At 57.1% G+C, this 19,258-nt stretch overlaps 2 protein-coding genes across 3 annotated transcripts; both read left to right on the plus strand.

Annotated features, from left to right (window-relative positions):
- The first annotated feature begins 389 nt into the window (after positions 1–389).
- On the plus strand, positions 390–6,189 carry GPR162 (G protein-coupled receptor 162). Of its 2 annotated transcripts, none has more exons than XM_035255570.3 (5): positions 390–710; positions 2,242–3,534; positions 4,263–4,452; positions 4,964–5,121; positions 5,212–6,189. In XM_035255570.3, exons 2-5 carry the CDS (start codon positions 2,668–2,670, stop codon positions 5,554–5,556), a joined length of 1,560 nt encoding a protein of 519 aa, XP_035111461.1. In that variant the 5' UTR covers positions 390–710; positions 2,242–2,667; the 3' UTR covers positions 5,557–6,189. The 2 variants fall into 2 exon arrangements, with proteins under 2 accessions (XP_035111461.1, XP_009001739.2); XM_009003491.5 differs by having other exon boundaries at positions 5,424–6,189.
- An 815-nt stretch (positions 6,190–7,004) lies between these two features.
- P3H3 (prolyl 3-hydroxylase 3) lies at positions 7,005–18,727 on the plus strand. Its single transcript, NM_001270908.2, has 15 exons — positions 7,005–7,529; positions 8,448–8,600; positions 8,946–9,150; positions 9,237–9,368; positions 9,805–9,941; positions 10,400–10,489; positions 11,947–11,999; positions 12,097–12,164; positions 12,282–12,406; positions 15,874–15,975; positions 16,301–16,451; positions 16,609–16,726; positions 16,819–16,894; positions 17,877–18,017; positions 18,174–18,727. Exons 1-15 carry the CDS (start codon positions 7,032–7,034, stop codon positions 18,342–18,344), a joined length of 2,220 nt encoding a protein of 739 aa, NP_001257837.2. The 5' UTR covers positions 7,005–7,031; the 3' UTR covers positions 18,345–18,727.
- Positions 18,728–19,258: the final 531 nt, after the last annotated feature.

Here is a 19,258-nt window from a genome sequence, read left to right on the forward strand (position 1 = left end):
TGTAACGTGTGTGCAAATTGTATCCCCAACATGTGTGTGTGTGTGCGCGCGCGCGCGCGCGTGTGTGTGTGTGTGCATGTGCCCACATCCTTTTAGCTCGTGCACACCCACCCCCAACTCCACAAGCAGCCTCAGCATGCACTGTGAGCCCCTCGCTCCCAAACCCAAGGCCCAGCCCTCACACAGATGCACACGGCGACACACGCTTCCTCCTCCCCGAACAGCCAGCTCCTCAGTCCCTAACAACACCAGCTGCCTCTAGGAGGTTGTGTTCGTGTTGAAAACGGGAAAGGGTGGGGGCAGGACATGAACCATTTCACCAATGAAGCCGGTTCCCAGCCCTCCTCCTCACCCTCTCCCTCTCGGCGCCTTCCTTGCCCCTCCTCCCCAGTCGCCACCGTCCAGTTCCCCACCCTGCACGCGTTCCCCCCCGACAAAGCCGTCCTGCAGTCCCGCTAGCCTGCGCTCACTGGCGGGATGACCCCAGGAGAGAGGGTCCCGGAGAGTGAGAGGGGAAGAGACTGAGTGAGCCTCGGGCTGAGCCCAGGAGGCCGAGACTGAGGGGGGAGGAGGGAGGCCCGGGGGGGAGGGAGGGAGGGAGAAAGGGAAGGAGGGAGGAGGGCGGGCGAGCTGGAGCCGGCAGGCAGCGGGAGCCCGAGAGAGCCGCGTTGGGAGTGCAGTCTTCAAGGCAGTGCTGGGCGCAGCCCGAGGTAAGACGACCCCTGACCCGTCCTCCCGTCGCCTCCCCTATCCACCCCGCAGCTGCCTCCTCTCCCTTTGGCCAGCCCCTCCTCCTCAGCCACCTGCTGTTTCAGCCCTGGAGAACCTGGAGGGGGACAGGAGGGAGGAGCCGCCTGACCTTACCCCTTTACCCCAAAGGGCGAGAGACCCCGTTGGCCAGGGAACCTCCCAGATCCCCCTCCTACCTTCCTCTGATCTCTCCCTGTCCTTCACCTCCCTCTCTCTGTCCTTCACATCCTTCCTACCTCCTTCCCTCTCTGACTCCCTATCTCTTTCTTCCTGAACCCACCAGCTGTGCCTGGGTGGAGGTGGGTGGGAAGGGGTCCGAGGCTGTAGGAGAGGACACTGGGGGCTGCTCTTGGCCAAGTCCTTCCACCTCCCTCTGGCTGGCCATTGCCATGGCAACTAGGGTGTACTGGGCTCCGGAGGGAAGCCAAGGGTGGGGGTGGACCAGGACCTCTTGGAGAAGGCAAGGGTCTGAGCTGTTTCCACGGGAAACAGACTCTTTCACTGCTGTGCCCCATTTTCACCCCACTTACCCTAAAGCCATTACGCCCTTCCTTACAGCCCCTCTCTGTTCAGGGTTGCACCCGATTCCCTCCTACCCCCTTCCCAGGGCTCACTGAAGCTCAGCGTCACCCACTAAAACTGGGACCATCCTTCCTCCCATCAGAGGGAAACTGAGGCTCTGGGCCAGGGTGGAAATAATCAAGGTCTCCCACTTGGACATTTGGCTTTTCTTCTCAGCCTCCTAGCCATGCTCCCTCCCTCCCTCCTCCAACCCCTCCTCCCTCCAAAGCCTCCTCTCCAGGGGGTTTGAGCTTTTCCTGCTATTTTCAGATACTACCACTTTGCCCCCTCTTTCTCTTCTGCTCAAACTCTCCTCCTTCTCCCTAGTTCCCCCTCTTTCCATTTCTGGATGCTTCTGATGTCAGCGGTTTCCCCGCCTTCAGGTTCCCTAGCACCCCCTTCGGTCCAGACTCCTTATTCCCATTTTCCCAGATCTGGGTAGCTGGAGGGTGACCACCCAGGGGAAGTAAGGGCTAAGCACCGAGACCCCCACATCCAGCAGACCAGCAGGTAGGGGAGAAAGGCTGTGATGTCACATCCCAGTTCACGGTGAACCCTTAAGAGGAAATCAGTCATGTGTCTCCCATCAGTAGCTCTGAAGAGACGTTTAGGGACAGAAAGATAGGGGTAGAATAGTGCTGAGCAGGGGATATTTGAAGAAGGAACCTGGGAGTTCCAGGGCGGAGGAGAAATGGCTAAAGGAGACAGGGAAGTGGGAATACCTTCTTCCCTCAAGATATGGAAGAGTGGGGCTCTCATCTATGCTGGGTGTTTGGCTGTCTGATTTAAGGTAAAGGAATGTTCTGAATGACCCTTGGGCCTAGTAATCAGTCCTGCCTATAGTTTCAAGAAAGTGGGCACAGGAGGCTGGAGAACAGCCTAGGCCCTACCTTTGCCCTCTCCCTCCCACATCTCATCTTTCCCTTGCAGCCTGTCCAGGGGGCTGAGCCCCATCCCCAAATCCCTGTGGCATCCAGAAGATTCCTGACTGGTCAAGAACCAGAGGAAAAAGAGACCTGGAAGTCCCAGCATGGGGACCAGAACCCCCCAGCCAGCCTCATAGTTGGGAAAGTAGCCAGCTTGCCCATCAATTGCAGGGATGCTTAAGGAAAGCCCCGGCCAGTATGAAAGCTGAGGACTGCCTCTGCTGACCCTCAGTCTCCTCCCCTGCCCTCCACATCTGCCCTCAGCTGGGTCGATCATGCAATGCTGAGCACTGGGGTGGGCCTGGGGGTGGCCTGCCGGCCAACAGGGCAAGGATTGTGGGCACCATGGGCGTGTTTGTGAGTGGGGCTCCTGGGTGAGACCTAGCCCCCACCCCCACGGAGCTCAAGGGGGTGGGGGGCTGAGGATAGGATGGCTCGGGGCGGGGTGGGGGCAGAGGAGGCCTCCCTGCGCTCCAACGCATTGTCCTGGCTGGCCTGCGGGCTCCTGGCGCTGCTGGCCAACGCCTGGATCATCCTCAGCATCTCGGCCAAGCAGCAGAAGCACAAGCCACTGGAGCTGCTGCTCTGCTTCCTAGCGGGCACACACATACTCATGGCAGCTGTGCCCCTCACCACCTTCGCGGTGGTGCAGCTACGGCGTCAGGCTTCCTCCGACTATGACTGGAATGAGAGCATCTGCAAGGTCTTCGTGTCCACCTACTACACCCTGGCCCTGGCCACCTGCTTCACGGTCGCCTCGCTCTCCTACCATCGCATGTGGATGGTGCGCTGGCCCGTCAACTACCGCCTCAGCAACGCCAAGAAGCAGGCGCTGCACGCTGTCATGGGCATCTGGATGGTCAGCTTCATCCTCTCCACGCTGCCCTCCATTGGCTGGCACAACAACGGCGAGCGCTACTATGCCCGAGGTTGCCAGTTCATTGTCTCCAAGATTGGCCTTGGCTTTGGCGTCTGCTTCAGCCTCTTGCTACTTGGGGGCATTGTCATGGGGCTGGTCTGCGTGGCCATCACCTTCTACCAGACACTGTGGGCCCGGCCCCGGAGGGCTCGGCAAGCCCGGAGAGTGGGGGGTGGCGGGGGGTCCAAAGTGGGTGGGCCAGGGGGCTTGGGTACCCGGCCAGCTTTTGAGGTGCCAGCCATTGTGGTGGAGGATGCCCGAGGGAAACGGCGGTCCTCGCTGGATGGCTCAGAGTCTGCCAAGACGTCCCTGCAGGTCACCAACTTGGTCAGCGCCATCGTCTTTCTCTATGACTCACTCACAGGGGTGCCCATCTTGGTGAGATCGGGGTCCTCCCCACCTGTTCTCCCCAAAATCCAGGCCCCAGCATCATCACCTGACCTCCAACTTCATCAGCCATACAGCAGCTCCGTCATCTCTCCTCCAGTTCCATCATCCATCTTCCTCTCCTCTGTCCACCCCACACTCCATCTGTGGCCCCCATCTTTATCATCTGTCTTCTAGTTCCCACTACCCTGTCTCCCCCAGCTCCAGCACCTGCTTCAGTTCCAACTCCTTAGCTCCATCATCGTCCTTCAGTTTCGCTATCTGTCCTCCAGCTCCATCATCCATCCTGCAGCCCCAAGGTTCAGCTGCAGACCTCTCATCCAGCTGCTGGGCTCCATGTTCCATTCGCTCTGTCCTCCTGGATGCCAAATGGTCACTGAGCACTCTTGGGGGGAAACCCCATAGGGCTCACCCTGCCACCCCATCAAGTCCCTGTTCCTGGGTTCCTCTCTGTCTCCATGCTTCCTGCTCCACCTCTGTTCCTCTCCCTCCTGACCACAGGGCTCTGTCTCCAGCACTCTCCCCGACCTTCCTCTGAGTCAGTCCCTTCCCTCTGTTCACTCCATCTCCACCTCCAGCTTCACCTCTGTTGGATCACAGGGGATCACCCATCACTTCCGGCTTCCGGCGGTCTTTCTCACCGGCCGCACTAGGATATGGGGGTCAGGTAGGCTCCTCGGCTCTGGCCCTGACCCAGCCCGTTCCCACCCCTTCCCTAGGTGGTGAGCTTCTTCTCCCTCAAGTCGGATTCGGCGCCCCCCTGGATGGTGCTGGCTGTGCTGTGGTGCTCCATGGCACAGACGCTGCTGCTGCCCTCCTTCATCTGGTCCTGCGAGCGCTACCGCGCCGACGTGCGCACAGTGTGGGAGCAGTGCGTGGCCATCATGTCTGAGGAGGATGGCGATGACGGTCAGAGGAGGGACTGGGCTTTGGCTTTCCTGGACATCTATCTATTCCCTTTTCTGCCGCTCCTTCTCAGCCGGAGGATGGGCTGCCCTGGAGTGCCCCCTAATGGACAGAACCTGCACCACCCTGGGCTCCCCTTTCCCTAAGCCGGCACCCTGCTGTCACTGCTTCCTGCAGCACTCAGGGCTCCCTTCACTGGGCCTAGGCTCCCCTCCAGAAGCCCACACTGCCCAGCTCTGGCACTAAGGGGAAGCTGAGCTTCTTGAGAGAGGCCCCCAGCTCTAGGGACAGCTCTTGGGGGAGGGCAGGTAATTGTTTCAATAACTTCATCTGTATGTATGAAGCACTCCACTCAGGATTTAGCACTGAACGCAGCAAATGCTAGCCACTCTCACTGTCCTCTTGAAACATACAGGCTAATGGGAACTAAAGGGGTCTCTGGGAGCTTATAAAGGCAATGGGGAGAGGGTATGTGTTCCCTGCCTGTAATCCCTCTGCCCATTTTCTTTCCTAGATGGGGGCTGTGACGACTTTGCAGAGGGCCGAGTTTGCAAAGTTCGCTTTGATGCTAACGGAGCCACTGGACCTGGGAGCCGGGACCCTGCCGAGGTGAAGCTGCTGCCTGGAAGGCACATGCTCTTCCCCCCTCTTGAGAGAGTCCACTACTTACAGGTATGGAACTGGGGGATACATTTCTTACCCTTGGGACCCTTATCGCTTATCTTCAGTGGCTGTTATGCACCCCAATCCCCTCTTCCCTAGTCCTGGCTTTCAGGGCACCATAAGAGCTGGATGAAAGAAAGCTATAGCAAGAGATGGAGCCCTTCAGACCTCGTGGGGCTAGGTTTGACCACGAGAGCAAATGTTTTGAAGAAGGTTAAGAAGGTGGCACCGTCTTGTGGAGTCCCCACTTGGTTCCTGCCTCTGCCTCTGTCCCTGCAGCACCTCCAGGTCTTACCCGCTCCTTTTCCCAGGTCCCCCTATCCCGGCGTCTGTCCCATGATGAGACAAACATCTTCTCTACCCCTCGGGCACCAGGCTCCTTCCTGCACAAGTGGTCATCCTCTGATGACATCCGGGTCCTGCCAGCACAGAGCCGGGCCCTAGGGGGCCCTTCTGACTACCTGGGACAAAGACACAGGCTGGAAGATGAGGAGGACGAGGAGGAGGCTGAAGGTGGGGGGCTGGCCAGCCTTCGCCAATTCTTGGAAAGTGGGGTTCTGGGGTCAGGTGGGGGACCGGCACGGGGTCCTGGTTTCTTCCGGGAGGAGATCACCACCTTCATCGATGAGACACCTCTGCCTTCTCCGACTGCCTCACCAGGGCACTCTCCTCGTCGGCCCCGGCCACTGGGTCTCTCACCCCGCCGACTCTCCCTTGGGTCCCCTGAGAGCAGAGCCGTTGGACTTCCTTTGGGACTAAGTGCAGGGAGACGCTGCTCCCTGACCGGGAGTGAAGAAAGCGCAAGGGCTTGGGGAGGATCCTGGGGCCCAGGCAACCCCATCTTTCCCCAGCTGACCCTGTGAGCCCAAGCGGGCCGGCTGAACTCAGAGGAAGAAGCCTGAGTAACACCTCATTCTGGCCCTGAGAGTAGGGCAGCTGCCTCCAGACTCTGGGGAGACGGGCGCTAGATCTGGGGCTCAGAAGGCCCTGCTCTCTCCCATCCAAGTGACCAGATGCCCTACTACCTTTCATCACCCCTAGCAAAATGTATTAAAGTCTGAAGTGTTGCCATGGAAACCTCAGTGTCCAGGGTACTGTGGTGGCGAGGGGCTTGGAGGGTGGAGCGGCTCACAAAGGACTCGACAGGGCAGGGGCAGCAGAGGCACAGAGGGACACACGGAGAAATGATCACGTGCTCCGCCTAGCAGCCTCTCGCCGGGACAGGCTGGGAGGAGCAGATCCTGCTGGGGGCGGGGCTTGAGGACACACTGGAGTTTGTTGGTTTAGGGTGTGAAGGATGTCTGTTCAGATTTGCTGAGGTGGTTTTAGAGCGTGGCTCCAGCACAGTGCCCAGCTCTCCTTCTGACCCCAGATCCATCCAGGGGCTCACTTTATGGGCAGGAAATGGCTCGGGGCCGACGTGGTGTCCCAGGCCTGGACACCTCCTCCCTGCTGCATTTTAAAGCTGTTTCTCCAAAGGAGTGCAGGGGTGGATGAGTGTGTGCCAGGGGAGAGGGGGAGGCGGCTTCACACACTCCTTTTCCTGGACCCAGAAGAGTGTGTGTGGAGGGAACACAGCTCCAGTAGTTACCTCCAGGCCTCAGGGGCTGGAGTCACCGCTGGTACTCCATGGATGCCCAGGCCTGCTCCGGTTCCCGCCTTTTGCCCTACTCCTCCGCGCAGTTTCTCCCTGTCATTCCACACTAGACCAGCTTTCTCCACTCTGCACTCTTCTCTCTCCATCTCTCACAGGGGCCTCTCTCACCGTCGGGTCTCAGCCCCCCCCCACCCCCTCGGCCTCCCTCCTTCCTTCTCCCTTCCTCTCCCTCCGCCTCTCCATCCTTTCATTCCCTCCCCCTTCTCCCCTTTCCTCTCCCTCCCTCTCGTCTCCCGCATTTCCCCTCCGCGGCTCCGACAACATGCTCCGGCTCCTCCGGCCGCTACTGCTACTGCTGCTGCTGCCTCCCCCGGGGTCCCCCGAGCCTCTCGGCCTGGCCCAGCTGTCCCCGGGGTCGCCCCCGCAGGCCCCGGACTTGCTCTACGCGGACGGGCTGCGCGCCTATGCGGCCGGGGCTTGGGGGCCGGCCGTGGCGCTGCTGCGGGAGGCACTGCGGAGCCGGGCGGCGCTGGGCCGAGCGCGGCTGGATTGCGGGGCGAGCTGCGCGGCCGAGCCGGGCGCCGCGCTCCCCGCGGTGCTTCTCGGCGCCCCGGAGCCCGACTCCGGGCCGGAAGCCACGCAGGGTTCCTGGGAGCAACAGCTCCTCCGTGCCGCGCTCCGCCGCGCAGACTGCCTGACCCAGTGCGCGGCGCGGAGGCTGGGCCCCGGGGGCGCGGCGCGGCTTCGCGTGGTGAGAGCGCTCCGGGACGCGTTCCGCCGTCGGGAGCCCTACAACTACCTGCAGAGGGCCTATTACCAGGTGGGGAGCGCGCCGGGCGCCTCCGAGGGTCCCAGCCCTCACCACGACTCTGCTCTTCTTTGCGCTGCCCGGGAGTGGGCGGAATGCTGCTGCCCGGGCCCAGGGCGGGGCTGGGGGCGTACCGCGGCCTCTGCCTTACAGCAGGCTAAGCGACGGCGAGGACCCGTTGAGATCGCAGAGGAGCAGCCTAGGGGAGTGCAAGCAGAGTGGGAATGGGGCGGGGTGGGGGGGTCGTGAGGCGGGACCGGAGCAGATCGAAGATGGAGGGACCGGGCCGGCTCTTCCTAGCAATGAAGCGGAGGCGGTGGGGGTGAAACCGGCCGTCGGACGGGAAGTGTGCGTGGGTGGGTGGGTGTCGGGAGTGGTGGTGAGTATGAACCTTTGCTTGGGGCTTCAGGGAGCCTCGGAAAGGAAGGGGCTGACGGAGGCAAGGTTGGGGCCCCCCCCCGAGGCCGGACCTCTGCGGGCGGGCTGGGGACGCCGCCGCTACCGGTACCGCAGCAGCTGCCTACGTGGCTGGGGAAGCGGGGCGCCGGTTGCACTCACCTCAGCCCAGGGTCCTAGAGACCTGCGGGTTTGCCTAGTCGCGCAGGTCTCCCCCGCTTCCCCACCCCACTTAAGCCATCACTTCTGCCTGGTCTCCCAAACCGAGGTCCTGAAGTCCCGAGGCCCATGTCCCACCTAACTCCGACGTCTTCAGACCCCCTTTCCTTCGGTGCCAGCCTTCTGAGAGTCCCAACGTTCTGGCTTCTAGGGGGTCTGCAGTTTGGGAGGTGGGCGGTTCTGATTGGCCGGTCTTCCATGAGGCTCTTGGGCACCCAGAGTGAGTATCTGAGGTAGGATGGGGAGGCTGGCCAGAGGGCAGAGGTCTGACCCCTGTCCCAGGGCTCTGATGCCCTCCTCCCTCTGCCTCCTCAGTTGAAGAAGCTGGATCTGGCAGCGGCAGCAGCACATACCTTCTTTGTAGCAAACCCCATGCACCTGCAGATGCGGGAGGACATGGCTAAGTACAGACGGATGTCGGGAGTTCAGCCCCAGAGCTTCCGGGACCTGGAGACGCCCCCACACTGGGTGAGATCCCCAGCACTATGCCAGTCTTGCCCCCAGCCTTTTCCTGGCTGGATACTCAGGCCTCACTAAACTGCAGCCCTGTGTGGCTTGAGCATCCAGAGATGGGGTAATGATCCTCTGCGACTCTAGGCGGGGAGTCCTTCTCTAGGACTTTGCTTCCTTCCTGGATGATCACTGGAGTCTGATGTTCCAACATTATGATTCTGAGGCCCACCCTTATTCTTCCCCATGGTGAAGGGGGACATGGAATCCTTGCCCCAAATGAGGCCACACTCCTCTCTACCTCCCAGACTCATTTAGCAACTCCCTGTATCCCAAGTGACTGACTGCTCCCTTCCCCAACAGGCGGTCTATGACACCAGCCTGGAGCTACTGGGGCGCCAGGAAGCAGGACTGGCACTGCCCAGGCTAGAGGAGGCCCTGCAGGGGAGCCTGGCCCAGATGGAGAGCTGCCGTGCTGACTGCGAGGGGCCTGAGGAGCAGCAGGGGGCTGAAGAAGAGGAGGAGGATGGGGCTGGGAGCCAGGGGGGCCTCTATGAGGCCATTGCAGGTAAGGGGCTGGGAGTGTGTCGGAGGTGGGTTGGTGCCAAGAGAGGGGCATGCAGAAGCTGAATGGCTCATGGGTCTCCTTTGCAGGACACTGGGTTCGTGTCCTGCAGTGCCGGCAACGCTGTGTGGAGGAGATGGCCACACGCCCTGGTCGAAGCTTCCCTGTCCCAGACTTCCTTCCCAGCCAGTTGAGGCGGCTGCATGAGGCCTATGCTCAGGGTCAGTTGGGCAAGGGTGGAAACAGGGAGCAAAGATTTGCCTCTGTTGCTGTCCTGAGCTCCATCTCTCTATCCCTCCCATCTGTCTCTGCATTTCACTGTCAGGGCTCCATGGGAATCATCACTTCACAAGGACTCTAATTTGCTCTCTTTTGGCGCCTGTGACAAGCTCAGGAGATGGGCTTCCTTCTGCCTTGCTGCTTCTCACCTTCCTTTATTTTCCCCCCCTACCTCTTCTTTGAACTCTCCAGCTAAGGTATGTTTGCACCAGAGTTTGAAAGAAGCAGCAGCTGAACTTGTCTGCCACTGGGAGGGGGGCTTGTGGAGCTGGCTGGTTGGCCTCCGGAGACCACCTTCTCCAGCACTGCCTCTGCCCAAGGATCAACGTGCTCTATGTCTTCATCCCCCTACCCCTGACCTTGTCCCTCCCTCTCCAGTGGGCAATCTGTCCCAGGCTATAGAAAATGTCCTGAGCGTCCTGCTCTTCTACCCAGAGGATGAGGCTGCCAAGGGGGCTCTGAACCAGTACCAGGCCCAATTGGGAGAGCCGAGACCTGGCCTTGGACCCAGAGAGGTAACCCCCTCTCCACACTTAACCAGGAGGTAGCCCCAAATCAAATAAATAGACCTGAGAAGTCACCTGGGCTCCTGCCCCCCGCTGGCCTCTTGCCCAAGCACTCTAGTCACCCAAAGGACACCAAGTCCAGCATCTGACTTTCGTCCCCACTCCCTGCTCCCCAAGGCAGCCTGGAGTTCTGATTCCAGCCCCCAGCCCCATCTCTCTTGCCTTTACCTCACTCCTGCCTGCCCTCAGCCCCGGAACTCATACACACACACACCCCACACACACAGCCACTCCCTACAGCCTTTCCAGTTTGAGCCCAGACACTCTGAAGCTGCTGAGGGGGAACGTTGAACAAAGGAACCAGGGGGCATGGTGCCAGTTTCAAAGAAGTGGAGCATGCAGGCAGTGCCCGGGAGCCTGGGCTTCCTGCTCTCCAGCCCCTCTTCACTCTCTCATCTCACCCTCAGGACATCCAGCGCTTCATCCTCCGATCCCTGGGGGAGAAGAGGCAGCTCTACTATGCCATGGAGCACCTGGGGACCAACTTCAAGGATCCTGTGAGTCACTCCACTTCTGTCCCATCCCACCCTTCTGCGCTCCCAGGAGGGATGGCCTTCGGTTTGCAGCAGTGTTTTCCGTTTTCCCACCAAGCCATGAGACTTGGAGAAGAGTCTGCCATCCCAATTTTACAGGGACGGAGGCAGTGTGCCTATAGTTAAGGGCAGCTTTGGGGTCATGCAGGCCTAAGTGTCAGTCCTCCTCTGCCCCAAACTTCTCTGAACCTCAACTTGCCTCTGCCTCAATTTCCTTACCTGTAAGTTGGAGTAATCGCATCTATTTCACAGGGCCTTTGAAACCACATCATTTGATAACAAAATACAGAAAGCTCTGTTACTGCTGCTTTGATTTCTCCTCTTGTAGTTATGAGAGGAAACTGAGGGGCAGAGGCTGTCTATGGCTAGGACTAGAGCATAAAGCAGGCGTTCTCGGCCTTCCTGGCACTACTGATGTTTTGATCTGACATTTTGGATAATTCTTTGTTGGGGCTGAGGGCAGGGCCTGTCCTATGACTGAGGGTGTTCAATCGCTTCCCTGATCTCTGTCCAGTAGAGATCGATAGCACACTGACAGCCCCTGAGTCATGACAATCAATAACGTTTCCCAACTTTGCCTAATGATCCCTGGGGGGCAGAAGTGTCCTGGTTGAGAACCCCTGCTTAAATGTGAGAACTCTGAAGCTAGTTTATTTTTATTTTTGGAGACAGAGTCTTCCTCTGCTGCCCTGGTTGGAAGATAATGGTGCGATCTCTGCTCGTGGCAACCCCCGCCTCCCGGGTTCAAGCTATTCTCTCTGCCTCAGCCTCTAGAGTAGCTGGGACTACAGGCGTCTGCCACCACGCCTGGTTAATTTTTTGTATTTTTAGTAGAGACGGGGTTTCACTATGTTGACCAGGCTGGTCTCATACTCCTGACCATGTGATCTGCCTGCCTCAGCCTCTAAGCAGAGTTAGGTGTTTTTTTTTGTTTGTTGGAGGCGGAGGTTGCAGTGAGCTGAGATTGTGCCGCTGCACTCCAACCTGGGTGACAGAGCGAGACTCCGTCTCAAAACAAAAAAAAAACAGAACCAAAAAACCCCTAATTCTATCACTTGTAGCTGTGTGATCTTGAGCATGTTACTTTACTTCTCTGTGTCTCCGGGCTCTCAATTACAAAATGAGCACTTTAATATTGTCTGTTTCATGAGACGGTTGTGAACTTAAAGGACAGATTCCATTTCCATGAATAAAGCCCTTAGAATAGCATCTTGCAAATAGTAAGTGCTATGTGAGTTGTAGTTGCGCTTGTTACAGCGTTTGTTCCACTGCCCAGGGCTCTTTACATTGAGTCCAGGGCTTTTCCTACCTCCGTCTTCCCCTCTGGAAACAGGAGGACTTTAATGAGGTATTTCAGCTCTGATATCAGGGATTTCAGGGCTGAGCTTGGTGGGTGATGATGCTTTTCTGGACTATCACAGGACCCCTGGACCCCTGCAGCTCTCATCCCTGAGGCACTTAGAGAAAAGCTCAGGTAAGAGATGCCCTATGGTGGGAGGAGCTTGGCCCGAGCTGGGAGGTCGGGTCTGGACTGTCCTGTGCACCCACTGAGCACATCTCTCACCCCTGAGAGAGGATCAAGAGAAGAGGCCTTGGGACCATGAGCCCCCGAAGCCAAAGCCCTTGACCTACTGGAAGGGTGAGTTCCTGGTAGGGAGGAGGCAGGAGCCTCGAGGGTCTGGGTGCTGCCAGCTATACTGGTCTGCCTGCCCTTAGGGGATCCTCAGCCACCTCTGCTCTGTCTTTTCCCGGGCAGATGTCCTTCTCCTGGAGGGTGTGACCTTGACCCAGGATTCCAGGCAGCTGAATGGGTCGGAGCGGGCGGTGTTGGATGGGCTGCTCACCCCAGCTGAGTGTGGGGTGCTGCTGCAGCTGGCTAAGGTAGGAAGACCTGCAAGTTCAGCAACTTGTTCAAGAGCCTTGGGTACTTGTTCTCTTGGTCTTGGCCTGTCCCCCTCATTCTGCCTGTCCTGATTATCCATCCGGGGCTGTGCTTCCCACTGCCTCTCAGCTGTGGATAAGTTCCTTCTTGTCTTAATTTAGCTGACATGGGGTGGATGTTCTTTACAAATGCATTTTGCTGGAAATTGATAGGAAGAACAGCAACAAAAAAACCCAAAAGCATCAAAATGGATGAGTGAGCAGGTAAGGATTGCTTGATTAGCCAAGAGTTTAGTTATTGGCTTGGCTGGCTCAGCAGACACAGGCCTTTCTTCCCCTCCTTCTAGTTTGGGTTGAATGACTCATACTCACCAGGTGGAGGCGACCATTTTTTTTTTTTCTTTCTGAGATGAAGTTTCTTCTCTCCTGTTGCCCAGGCTGCAGTGCAATGGCATGATATCAGCTCACCGCCATCTCCACCTCCTGAATTCAAGCGATTCTCCTGCTTCCCCCTCCTGATTAGCTGGGATTACAGGCATATGCCCATGTAATTTTGTTTTTTTAGTAGAGACGGGGTTTCTCCATGTTGGTCAGGCTGGTCTCGAACTCCCGACCTCAGGTGATCCACCTGCCTCGGCCTCCCAAAGTGCTGGGATTACTGGCGTGAGCTACCATGCCCGGCCGAGGCTACCATTTTATGAAGCTTCAACCCTTATATTAGGTTAGTGCTCATTCAATAACATACTCATTGAGTAGCTGCTCTATACTAGAAACTGCTAGGTTCTAGGGAGAGGAAGATGAACATAGACTCTGCCCATTGGGAGCTCAAGTGTAGAGGTGGAAACAGACAAGGAGATACATAATATAAGCAGATGGTAAATTTGTAAGTATGTACTCATCCAAATAGAAGTGCTGAAATGCACAGTTAGAGAAGGCTTACTGAAGAGATGGTGTTTGAGCTCAGTCTTAAGGACGAGTTAACCAGGTGATGGGGGTGGAATCAGTCTAAGAGGGAGAAGAGCAAGGTGCATTCTGGGAACTGCAGTCAGGCACAGGGGTGAGAGCAGGGCCAGCTCCAATAGTCATTACCTGTGTGATCTTGGGCAATTTATTTTAACATCTCTGAGCCTAGGTTGCTCATCTATAAGATGGGGATAGTAATAATGTTTGTGTCATAGGGTGGCTGTGAGGATTAAATGAGCTAGCACATGAAAAATCTCTTAGAACACAGAATCATCACTGGCCAGGCTCAGTGTCTTATGCCTGTAATCCCAGCACTTTGGGAGGCCAAGGCGGATGGATCACTTGAGGTCAGGAGTTCAAGACCAGCCTGGCCAACATGGTGAAACCATATCTCTACTAAAAATAGAAAATAGTTGGGCATGGTGGTGGGTGCCTGTAGTCCTGGCTACTCAGCAGGCTGAGACAGGAGAATTGCTCAAACCCAGGAGGCAGAGGTTGTGATGAGCCGAGATCCCGCCATTGCACTCCAGCCTGGCTGACAAGAGCTAAACTCCGTCTCAGAAAAAATAAAAAATAAAATAGTAATAATAATAATAATAATAATAATAATTTCAGAAAAAAGAAGAATGCAGAATCATCAGGCTGTATGTTACCAAGAGGCAGTACAGGGGAGAGGGAGAGAGCCAAGACATGAATGCCCAGGGACAGTGAGGGTCTTCTGTGCCCTCCCAAGGAGTTTGGACTTTATTTGTGTGTGGTAAACAGCTATTGAAGGATTTTAGGAGGGGTTGACTTTCGCATTCCTGTAGAACCTCCAAGTGCAGGGTCTGGAGTCACCTCCTGTAAAACCGGTGGATCCCCCTAGTGGCGGTGTGTAGAATGCAGTGGGAGAGAAGACTGGGAAAGCCGGGTGATTGAGGAGTGCTACTGTTGTAATCCACTTCTGTAATCCCAGCACTTTGGGAAGCTGAGGTGGGTGGATGGCTTGAACTCAGGAGTTCCAGACCAGCCTGAGCAACTTGGTAAAACCTGTCTATACAGAAAGTACAAAAAATTAGCTAGGCCTCCACGCTTGTAATTCCACCTGTTTGGGAGGCTGAGGTGGGAAGATCTCTGGAGCCCGGGAGGTGAATATTGCAGTGAGCTATGATTGTACCACTGCACTCCAGCCTGGGAAACAGAGAAAATTCCTGTCTCAAAAACAAACAAACAGGCAGGCGCGATGGCTCATACCTGTAATCCCAGCACTTTGGGAGGCCGAGGCAGGCAGATCACCTGTGATCGGGAGTTTAAAACCAGCTTGACCAACATGGAGAAACCCCATCTCTACTAAAATTACAAAATTAGCCAGGCATGGTGGCACATGCCTGTAATCCCAGCTACTCGGGGTGGGGGGGCTGAGGCATGAGAATCGCTTGAACCTGGGAGGAGGTGGAGGTTGCAGTGAGCCGAGATCACGCCATTGCACTCCAGCCTGGGCAACAAGAGTCAAACCCTGCCTCAAAACAAGCAAACAAACAAACAAAAACACGTTAGATGGCTTGGGTGATTAGGTGGTCTCTCGGAAGTGAGATTTATATGCAGAGATAACTAGTGAGTGGTGCTTAAACAGATTCAGAAAGTGGACCAAAAAGGGTGTCACTCTGCTCAGATACGCTTTACATAGTAGGAAAAAAGAAAGAAAAAAATGGGTGTCACTCTGCTCAGATACACTTTACATAGTAGGAAAAAAGAAAGAAAAAAATGGGTGTCACTGTGCTCAGATACACTTTACATAGTAGGAAAAAAAGAAAGAAAAAAATGGGTGTCACTCTGCTCAGATACGCTTTACATAGTAGGAAAAAAGAAAGAAAAAAATGGGTGTCAGAAAAGGAAATGATTCCAGTGTAGACATCCAAATATTAGGAGACCCCCATATAGTAAGAACAGTTCCATAGGTGACTGGGTAATTGTGACTCAGTATCAAGGAGTGGTGGAGCCACCGAGTCCACAGTTTCTCCGAGAGAATGTCAGGTGGGAAGAGGTCAGAGAGGGATAGCCCGCTGATGCTGTCTCCCTGCCACCAGTCAGCTTCCTGCCGGGACCTGGCCTAACTGTGGAACTTCCTGTTAGGGTCCTGTTTCCAGAGAGACTCCTCTATTCTTGGCTCATCAGGGATTAATGATCAAGCCCTTCCTGCCTAGTTCCCAGCTCTGCCCCACTTTCCCAGCTGTCCCTACGCTCTCAGACGCCCCCTTACTGCTATCGGGAGCTCTCCTGAATTCTGTCCACAGTCCCCTTCGTAATCGGGATTCCAACCTGTACTAGAGAGGGACAGTCGGGCAGCCGTGGTGATGGGCACGCTCTGAGAAAGGGCAGCAGCTCAGGAAGAGGAGCCACAGCAGAACTGTGGGAGCGTCTGGCTACTTCGGGAGAGTGGGAGGGCGGGAGGGGGGAGGGTCTTGCGGGCCTGCGACTGTGAGGGGTTAGCGGAGTGACTCCTCCGTGAACTCCTCCCAATTTAGGATGCAGCTGGGGCTGGAGCCAGGTCTGGCTATCGTGGTCGCCGCTCCCCTCACACCCCCCATGAACGCTTCGAGGGGCTCACAGTGCTTAAGGCTGCACAGGTGAGAGGAGGCACCCGGGGCCTGTCTGATGCCCAGACCTGGAGGAGACGCTGTGCAGGAAGCCGGGCCCCAGGGACCCAGTGAGGTTTTTTGGGACTGAGGCTACCTGAGTCCTAGCCCAGAGTGGAGAAAAGGGATGTTCTGAGAGCTGGGGCCCAGCTTGTTGGCCTGGAGAGATAGAAGGAGCAGTTTGGGCTGATGAACAGAGCTGGATGTTGAGACTCCAAAGCCACCAGTGGAGAGCAGCGGAGATGGGTAGGGTGAGGGCCAAGACCACCCTCCCATTGCCTTCCTCCGTGTCTGCCCTGCCTTTTGCTGCCTGCAGATGGCTCGGTCTGGGACGGTAGGCAGTCAGGGTGCTAAGCTGCTTCTGGAGGTGAGCGAGCGGGTGCGGACCTTGACCCAGGCCTACTTCTCCCCGGAACGGCCCCTGCATCTGTCCTTCACCCACCTGGTGTGCCGTAGTGCCATAGAAGGTATGACAGGGACCCCCGCTGCTCCTCTCCAACCTCAGGCCCTGCCCCCAGGACACTGCCCCCAAGAGCCCCAGGGTGAATGTGCATGGCATGAGCCCACAGGGTGGCAGATGGACACAGGGGCACAGAGGTACCCCCAGACCCCTTTGTGTCCTAGGAGAGCAAGAGCAGCGCATGGACCTGAGTCACCCCGTGCATGCAGACAACTGTGTCCTGGACCCCGACACCGGAGAGTGCTGGCGGGAGCCCCCAGCCTACACCTATCGGGACTACAGGTGGGCACTCCTCTCGGGGTCAGGCAGCTGGGCAGACAAAGGTCTGGGCCTGGGTTGGGGTCTCACTGCATCTTGCCTTCTTCCTTCCCCAGTGGACTCCTCTACCTCAACGATGACTTCCAGGGTGGGGACCTGTTCTTCACGGAGCCCAACGCCCTCACTGTCACGGTGCGTGGAGTTGGGGGTGTGACGGTGTGATGGTGTGACAGAGGACCCAGCTGTGGGGTCAGGATTCAAAACAGAAGGCTCCAGAGGCAAATGCAGGGAAATGGCCTGGGCTTTTAACCCTTGTGCTTCCCTGCCTCCCCAGCCCTCCTGGTGCTTCCTCCGAAGCTAGGTCTCTAAATGGCCCCGCCAACCCTGCCTTCAGTGTTCACTCACCTCCTGGAGAAGGGTGAATGAAGCACAGCCTGCAGGTGCCTCCAGGACTCCATGGCCCCATTCCAGGGATTTGGGGAACTTGAAATAGTCCTTCCTCCTTGCAGCCAGATGAGCACAGTGGCTGGCAGCATAGATACCAGCGCCACCTCGACTGGGGCTCGGAGTCTTAACCTTTCTGAGGTTCAGTTTCCTAAATTGGGGTGATAATAGTCCCTGTTTTAAAGGGTCATTGTAGGAAGTAATGTAGGTAATGCCCCTAAGCTAACAAAGCAGTGCCTGGTAGTAATATGCAAATAATGAGTGTTAGTTGGGAAATTTCTAGATACCAGGGGCTGGGATTGGGCAGGAGGAGAGGGGCAGTGATTTTTTATCTGGGTGTGGGGTGTGAAAATGCCACCAAGATCCGTATCCCCTTCTACATAGAGTCTGGTACTGGATGCACACCCCCAGATTGCTTTACACCTTGGGTTTAAAGGGCTGGGTGGGGGAAATCAGGGTACCGGGGGTCAGGAACCAATAGGAGACCCTCTGTGGAGACCCCTTTTTCCTTTGGTTCCCAACTCCTCTCGCCTCAATCTGGCATTTTTGCTCTGCAAGTTGAAGCTGATTTCTCATTTGCCCCAAGTTAGTCCCTGAATTAAGGAGTGGAAAGTGATAGCAACAGAGCTGACCCTCTCTGTGCCCCTGTCCCCATCCTGCTCTAGGGAGTGAGGGCCAAGTTCTCTGAGAGAGCCAGTCCCTGTAGCTGAACCTGCCCTCATCCCCCCAGGCTCGTGTGCGTCCTCGCTGTGGACGCCTTGTAGCCTTCAGCTCCGGTGGGGAGAATCCTCATGGCGTGTGGGCCGTGACTCGGGGACGGCGCTGCGCCCTGGCACTGTGGCACACGTGGGCACCTGAGCACAGGGAGCAGGTAAGGAGTGGGGTAGGAAGGGAGGTGGTTCTCCTGGTGCGTGAAGGGTGGGCAGGCAGCCACTGAGAAGGCTCATGGTTGGTGAGGGGCAGGGGCTGAACTGGCCCAGGGAATGTGGGTGCAGGGAACTGGCCATGCTCTCCTCCCCAACCCCAGGAGTGGCTAGAAGCCAAAGAGCTACTGCAAGAGTCAGAGGAGGAGGAGGAGGAAGAAGAGGAAGAGGAAGAAATGCCCAGCAAAGACCCTTCCCCAGAACCCCCTGGCCGCAGGCACCAGGGGGTTCGAGACAAGGCTGGAAAGCCACCTCGGGTTCGGGAGGAGCTGTGAGTGGCTGAGCCAGCCCCTTGAGGATGTGGCCACTTGACTTGTGGAAGGCCATCTTGATGCCAGGACTCACAGGAAGCCCCCATGTGACATCAGGAGCAGAACAGCAAGTTCTCTGTCTCTGCATCCCCACCATCTTGGGGACCCACAAGGGCCTGGACTCAGAGGACAATGCACAGGCTAACCTGGAGCTCACCAGGCCTGGGGAGTCGGGACTGGCCCCAGCTGCAGGACCTGCAGCCCTGGACAGATGGGGAACACTGTGCCTCCCTGAATGGAAATGGCAGGGGAGGAGGCTGATGCTTTCAATGAAGAGGATGGTGCGGTTGGGGGTATAACCCTGCTCCTCTCCCAGACTGTGCAATAAAGGTCGTGAAGATCCCTCAGTTGGGCCGGTCGAGTGTATCACAGATTCTGTGATGGCTGGAGGTGGGGGTGGCTCTGGCTGGCCTGGGAGGAGACAGGTATCTTTGGGCCTCCCACAGGCGGGGCCCGTGGAGCCTGTGATTTGTCAGGGAAATCTCAGCCACCTGCTCCCCTCATGCAAATGACTCAAGCCCCTGACAGCTGCTCCTTAGGCCTCCAAGCCTAACCCTGTCTTCCCTCTCTGAGCCTTGCTGAGACTTAGGGCAGCCTGACCCCTCTGGCTTCTGTTTTCAAAGCCTCATGAGGCCAAGGAGGGGGCCAGACCCCAGCCTGGGAGCAGGGCACCGGGCTTCCTTCCACTTGAAATCCTTTGTCCACCCACAGCAGAGGCAGACCTGTCCATCCTTCTCTGTGGGTCCCCTGTACCTTTCTCCCCCCACAGGATCAGACCCAGAGGCAGCTGGTTGGGGTTTGTCGAGGAGAGGGATTATCCAGATCAGTCCTTTCTAATCTCAGCTCCTCCCTGCACCCTCCCATACCAAACCCTCTTC

The sequence above is a fragment of the Callithrix jacchus genome, chromosome 9 (genome assembly GCF_049354715.1).
Source record: "Callithrix jacchus isolate 240 chromosome 9, calJac240_pri, whole genome shotgun sequence".
In the NCBI taxonomy this organism is placed as follows: domain Eukaryota; kingdom Metazoa; phylum Chordata; class Mammalia; order Primates; family Cebidae; genus Callithrix; species Callithrix jacchus.

Coding starts and splice junctions, on each gene's coding strand:
- GPR162 (XM_009003491.5), top strand. CDS start 2,668: ATGGCTCGGGGCGGGGTGGGGGCAGAGGAGGCCTCCCTGCGCTCCAAC. Junction 3,535..4,262: donor TCACAGGGGTGCCCATCTTG/GTGAGATCGGGG, acceptor CCCCTTCCCTAG/GTGGTGAGCTTCTTCTCCCT. Junction 4,453..4,963: donor TGAGGAGGATGGCGATGACG/GTCAGAGGAGGG, acceptor TTTCTTTCCTAG/ATGGGGGCTGTGACGACTTT.
- P3H3 (NM_001270908.2), top strand. CDS start 7,032: ATGCTCCGGCTCCTCCGGCCGCTACTGCTACTGCTGCTGCTGCCTCCC. Junction 15,976..16,300: donor CAGTGCTTAAGGCTGCACAG/GTGAGAGGAGGC, acceptor TGCTGCCTGCAG/ATGGCTCGGTCTGGGACGGT. Junction 16,895..17,876: donor CCAACGCCCTCACTGTCACG/GTGCGTGGAGTT, acceptor TCATCCCCCCAG/GCTCGTGTGCGTCCTCGCTG.